Genomic DNA, 6,818 nt, shown 5'->3' with positions numbered 1-6,818 from the left:
CCCATCTTGCCAGCTATGGCTCTTACAGAATTCTCATCTTCCCTTGACACCAATACGATGGAAACCCCTTTATTCTTAAGATCATTTGCAGCTTCTAGTGGGTATTGAGACACAGGTAATTCATTGGATACATAAATTACGATGATTTCTGTCAATCCCATGGTACCACAAGCATACAAATTCTTATGGTGAATCTGATACTTCTTTTTCAAATTCCTATTCCAGCATATTAGAGCAGCTGAAATAGTCGGAGGTAAAATACCCTGCAACCCTAGATCAATTATAGTAAGTGAATAGATCAGAATGATGATTTTACCTCTCGATCTCAACAAGATCTTTTTGAACAAAGTTTCTACAAATTCGGCTGACACTTTGTTGTTCAAGTTGGGTGGTTGAACACTCTTCTGGTCGTCCTTGTGGCGGTTTCTTGTGTACAGGAGCTGGAAAAATAACATCAAAGCAAGCACTATATATATGAACATGACAATATAATCCATGGTCCTGCTAAGTGCTTTCATGTGAGCCTGGAACAAGGGTTCTTCACACGGATTGCGGTTCATCAAGAGCATCATCTCACCTAGAGATGTATTAGAACCAATAGACACAACGATCATGCGGCCTTCTCCTGTGACAACTTTTGAACCGGAAAAGAGAAATGGATTGTTCTCGCAATCAATACGGGAATCTAACTTATTATCAACCTCTAATTCATTCCCGAACACCAGCAAGCCATCGCCAGGAATGACATCTCCCTTCTTTAAAACAACTAGATCGCCCTCCACCACCCCCAAGACCGCCAAAGCTTGATGCTCCCCATCTCTTATTACCGTCACCTTTTGTAACTTGATTTTTTTCGCATCTTTTCTCGCAGTGCAGTATTTCTGAATAGAAGGTAGAAAGACAAGAATAAGAATGTTAACCAGTATGTCAACACCCTCAGGCCATCCGTAATCAGGTTTTTCCAAGACAATCCCTGCAGTGAAGCAAATTACAGCAGAGACGAAGAGCGGAAGCAAGGTAGCACTGTTCAACTCCTCCAACACGAAGCTGGTGAAAGTGGGGGGATCGACTTGTTTCAATCCTGCTGTTAGAGCTGTACCAGTCTGAAGCCCTGTTTCAATATTAGAATTGAAAGCAACGGCAACCATGGGAGCGCCACCATATTCTCTCAAGGAACTCACGTTCCTCTCTCGTATAATATGACGGACCTTGTCACGCTCGTGACAGTTTTCTTGGCTGGACAGGGAGGTTTGAATTGTGGGATTGAGGTGTTGTTGTGAAGAGGCCATGACTGGTCTATGTGATGGAATCGGGAGGTGCAGGGGTTGAGGTTTCGTTGTTACGTTGTGGAGAGGCCATAACTGGCCTATGTGTGATGGAATCGGGAGGTGCAGGGATTGAGGTTTCGCTGTTTCGTTGTGGAGAGGCCATAACTGGTCTATGTGTGATGGAATCGGGAGGTGCAGGGATTGAGGTTTCGTTGTTTCTTTGTGGAGAGGCCATAACTGGTCTATGTGTGCAGAAAATTAATGAAACTAGGGAGTATAAATAGAGGATTAATGCTAAATGAACAGGGCCACGTAGCTGGCTAAAGTCGATGACTAGAAGGTTCTTGAGGAAGTGGCACTAATTATCTTTTCATAAGTTGAATACTAACTTAAGGCTAGATCAAATTGGTTGGGGACAATTGCCCACTGCTTTCCATCTATCATAATAACCCTAATATCATAAAATAAAATTTGAATAACTCATAAAAAATTTTACAAAATTTTATATTAGAGACACAACTTAAACAAGATGTTCACTTTTATAATCAAGTTAAACAAAGTTGGAATATTTATCAATGTTGGAAACATGAGATGTAAAATATATACTTGAAAAGATGTTAACACCCAATCTCTAGTGAATAAAATAAAAAATTCTTTGAATAACGGAGCTTTGAACTATATATCAAAAAATTAATTTGTTCTCTGTCTATTTCTTGTCGACCATGATTGACTTCATCATTTGGGATGGGGACCTGCTACACCAATAGAGGTCGGGACAAGCCCTTGTGATAGTGGTTAAAGTGTCAGCCTCTCAACCCCTGTTTGAGCAGCATAATTTTTTGAGATTTTAACTACTATAAATGTGCTGCAACTTAATAAAAAGCAAGATTACTTTTACCTAAAATGAAAATTCTGAAAAAAATTTCTAAATATATAAATTCTTTTAAATGTAACACTTGTTTTAGTGTCTAAATTTTGTCAGTAGATAATTATTTATCAATATATAACTACATTTCTTTTTATAGGCTTTGCAAACATGGACCTCGATTTTCAAGATGATAACGGCCGACCCTTAAATTGATTGGATCGTACAATTGGATAGAGCTTCTCGAAGCACTTTTTTTTTCTTCTCACAACAATTTTCTGAATTTCAACTGCGAGTAGCTAAAGTCACATCATTGTCCCACTAATTAGAATAATAATCTCGGTCAATTATAGTTAGTGTATTACTTATAAGTTATAAGTGAATTATATTATGTTTCTAGAATTCTTGGGGGCCATGGGCTCAATATTTACGGCAATACTATTATTTTTTAGTCATTGTTTGGTGGGGATTAAAATTAAATTTTTAGTAGATTTTAATAAAAAAAATTTAAAATGTGCGATTGAAAAATTGTGAAACTTGTGAAATATATGATTAAAATTAATTGTTTGATTTCAATTTAAATTAAAATTTAATTTAAATCAATACTAAATAGAAACTCATATATTTTTTATTTCATGGAACCACGAAGTTGGAATCAATGAGAAGCTTAAACCAACAAAATATTCAACAAAGGCGGGCACATGATGCCAAATTCGGCTGACTGAGCTGAACGTACAATAAATAAAAAGTCATAAAAAATGACAATGTGTCCAAACCAAGATCGTCAAAGACTCAAAGTGCTGTAATTGGTTACTTGCTGACCAATCTATCGACCTTTTGCAATTATAAAGATTGAATTCCAATCTTGAGGGCCCTCATTATCCCACCTTTAGAGTTTTGTGAGGGAGGTAAATCACGCGATATGTCTCAACAGGTCAAGGAACAAGAGTTGCCTGTAAACTGCGCTTACAAAAAGTTCAATTCCATGTCTCAGGAATCGAACCCCCACAATACGACTGTCAGCAAGACGTGAGATAATCTCACTCCTGGCCTTTGAATTCAAATGTGATGTGTACGTTGAAATTGTATGACTTAGCAATTAAGCTTAAATTTAACGTCGGTCTCTAATCCTAAAGTAATAACTATGTCTCCGAACTCTATTTCGTTCGAGAAAAGTTGAAAAATATGTCGTTGATAATGAAAAATTCCGAATCCATCCATTGAGACTAGTGGCACAACATTAATGCCTTGTCATGTCAATATAATAGAAATATGATGCAATGTGTCCATTGAGTCTAATTAATGGTGAAGACATGCTTGATTTTCATTATAAGTTGTTGAAATTATAATTTGATATATATTAATGATGAATAAGGGTTAGTAATTGTGAGTTATATTAAATGTGTGGTCAATTAAAATTAAAGTTTGATTTCGACCTTTAAATTATAAAGAGATTAACTTGATCCTCGTTTGTAAGTACTCAAGAACTAACTTGTGATTCGACTAATAGGTTGGAGACCAAGAAAATTTTGCTTTTATGTATATATTACTTTCCACAAGGCTTATTATTTTAGAGTCATTAACATAAACAATATGCACCCTAATATCACCGATTTTAAATATCAAGTCGCTACACTATTTTAAAAATACTAATAATTTGACAAATTGAAAAACAATTAAAATAACAAAACTTTTTTGCAAGCTGTTCTCTGATTGCTATTGAAAATAAAATAAAGAGAAAAGTTGATGAAGATTCTTTTTGGTCCATGAAAATTGAAAAAAAAATATCTTTAATGAAAAATGTTTGAAATGACATATAAAAAGTATTAAATCCCAGAGGTTGAAATTAAATTTTTAGTAGATTTTAACAAAAAATTTTGAAATGTGTAATTGAAAAATTATGAGATTCGTGAAATATTTGATTTATATTGATTGTTTGACTTTGACTTAAATTAAAATTTTATTTATATCAATACCGAACGAGGAAGTTCTTTCTTTTGCAAAAATATCCATAATATTGGACGAGACCCATTATCAACTTTTTTTGGGGGAAGTCACTCTACCAACTTCTTTTGACCAAAATTTCAAATTTTGAAGATTTCTTGAATAAAACCAATAATTTTGTCCGACAACAAAAAATAAATAAATAAATTATTTGACAGTAAAAAATAATAATAACTTTTTAACTTGAGCCCTCATTTGAAGCCATTAAAATTAAATTTTGGAAAAGAATATATTTTGAAATAATAACTTTTTGAAAAATATGTTATTTAAAAAGAAAAAAAAATAATACCAAAAATTTGCAATTGAAAAGAAGATAGAAATATATTCAACAAAGTGGGGGAACATAGTCAACCCATCATGACCCGTCAACATCATATTTGTCGTTGGATGACAAGATTTTTTTCTCCATTTACTTCATTCTTCACATCGTCACCCCCTTCGTCACTCTTCAGTCTACGTCACGGACTTGAATACGTCACTATCTTTTCAAGTCCAGCGCTTTCAGTACTTTGCTAAATTATTACTTAAAAATCAAATGCTTCACTTATTATATATTAATAAATTTTCTTAAAACGTTATCTATTCATACCGTGTGTCACTTGTCAAGAATAGCCTTTTCACGTGTCATGTCATATGACGTTTTCTATTTCTATTTCCTTGCAGCCTAAACCTAATCGAAAATCACAGACATATATTTCAACATGAAAAATAAAAATGAATGACAAAATAAAATCGCAAGATTCAGCGTCACTAACACCAGTAATGATATCTAAATGAATAACACTACTCATTACTCATCTCACTAGTACGGATGACGAAGAAGGCCTAAAAGCCCTTGCCTTGTCACAAAAGATTTTTCTAGAAAATTAAAATTTTAAAAATAAATAAATAAATCCTTTTCACCATATCCTGCCTCATAGTCGAAGTTACAGAGGCCATATCCATTGGACCATTGCCATACGAAGGGACATCTAAACCCATTGAAAGCCATCAAACAGCACATTTTTACCAAAGAACCTTCAACCAAAGATATCATAATACTTGGAAAGTTGATCAAATTATACAACATTCTATGGCCATTGTTTTAACCATGTGAACCAAAAATGAAATTTCAAGCTTGGATATTCTCACACGGTTTTGCAGCATAGAAAGTCGGAAGGCTATACCGCTGAAGCAGATTTCTGGGTTCTGAGGCCAAACAAATTTTGAAATATCAAAGATGCATCAGGAGAAAGATTCATGGGCCGAGGTGCCATAAAATTGACAATCTTTTCATGAACATGATACCTGCATGATCAAACCCAAGGAATTTAGACAATTGTAAAAATACATTTTGGGAGGTGTCAAGAATCAACAAAATAATGAAACCGTTGGCAACTTACCGTATCTTGCGACTCTTTGAGGCACGCCTGTCGACAATTTTTCGTTTCTTTGTTTGCAATCTTTTCATAGCATAAAAAGCACTCTCTGTCACCAATCAAGATCAGAACAGTTAAGTTGTTATTGAATCATCAATCCTTTCTATACTGCCTGTGGCCACTTGTAAATATCCATAAAAGCTCCATGGACAATTGCATAGGACCATAAATTAAGAAGACTCGGACCATGTTTAGTTCTGCTTAAAATTAACTTTGAAAATTATGTTTGACAATATACTAACTCGGAAAGTACACAACCAAACATGCTCTCATGAAAGGAAGGTGGCTTGGGGAATTTCAGTAGCTGAAAATTTGCCGTTAAACGTATGGTTTCATGCAGATGAGTTGTCTTCATATCCTTGGAAGGGATTTAAATGCCAGACGAATTTGCACTACTGCTTGGGAGAGATTCAATAGCCTTTTCGAGTTGATGGAATACAAGGGCAACAAGTGGAATTTAAAATACATAGTAAGCTAATATGAAATTAGATCAACCCCCCTTCTTCTGGTGATGTGCCCTTTAGAATAGACCATGCTAAAGGTGCACATCAATTGATGGATATAGCAGAAAAGGTATAATCTCAATATGGAAATTAATGGTGTCTGACCCCGGGGAGAAAAAGAAACACAATAAAAACCTAATGAAGTTCAAAAAAATAATAATAATAATAAATCCTCCAATAAGCATAACGTGTCCAAATAGTAAAAACAAGATTGGATATGTGTAAATATTGTCACTGTGACACCCCCAAAAGTAGCTTAATTAATAGCACCTATCATACAAAGGGAAGATAGCAACAAGTCTAAAACGACAGACCATACCCTAAACGAATCCATTTCACATTTGCTCGGCACGGTATGATATATATTAAATGCCAAGGCATCTTACCAGATGATGCTGGATCAATTGTCTCGAAAAACTCCTTTAGTAATTGTTGATAGAAATCAGAATCATCAAGAAGTTCAGGGTCTGCATTTGTGTCCTGGTGAAAATTTATACAATCATTTAAAGGATGGGTCACTTTCTGATGTTAACATATTGAGAAATACTATTTATCGTTAGAGTGGAAAATAAATTGATACCCCTTGTGTAGCTGTATTGGTAGATGCCGGACCCTGACCAGAAACAAGTGCTAAAAATTCAATATATGCACAAATCAGATAATAAAAAACAACATATTCTGATTTGATGTAATCAGGTTGTTGCACTGTCCATGCTAAACCAACTTCAAAATCAAATTCAAACCTACATTTCCAAATACA

General features: G+C 34.6%; 1 protein-coding gene and 1 long non-coding RNA gene across 3 annotated transcripts in view; both read right to left on the bottom strand.

The window, feature by feature from the left end:
• Positions 1 to 1,289, bottom strand: part of LOC111389615 (calcium-transporting ATPase 12, plasma membrane-type-like) — a 7,800-nt gene extending 6,511 nt beyond the window's left edge. Inside the window, exon 1 of the mRNA XM_023014541.1 lies at positions 11 to 1,289. Within this exon, the coding sequence (XP_022870309.1) occupies positions 11 to 1,289 (1,279 nt within the window). The remainder of the gene's footprint in view (positions 1 to 10) is intronic.
• A 3,729-nt stretch (positions 1,290 to 5,018) lies between these two features.
• Positions 5,019 to 6,818, bottom strand: LOC111389631. Of its 2 annotated transcripts, none has more exons than XR_002701762.1 (5): positions 6,806 to 6,818; positions 6,639 to 6,688; positions 6,445 to 6,538; positions 5,520 to 5,604; positions 5,019 to 5,424 (listed from the first exon to the last, which is right to left on the bottom strand). It is a non-coding gene; the product is annotated as an uncharacterized LOC111389631 (long non-coding RNA). The 2 variants fall into 2 exon arrangements; XR_002701761.1 differs by having other exon boundaries at positions 6,639 to 6,671.

This window comes from Olea europaea, unplaced genomic scaffold (genome assembly GCF_002742605.1).
Source record: "Olea europaea var. sylvestris unplaced genomic scaffold, O_europaea_v1 scaffold602, whole genome shotgun sequence".
Lineage (NCBI taxonomy): Eukaryota > Viridiplantae > Streptophyta > Magnoliopsida > Lamiales > Oleaceae > Olea > Olea europaea.
Note: the sequence above shows the minus strand (reverse complement) of the source record. Positions and strands in the feature narration are given on the sequence as shown.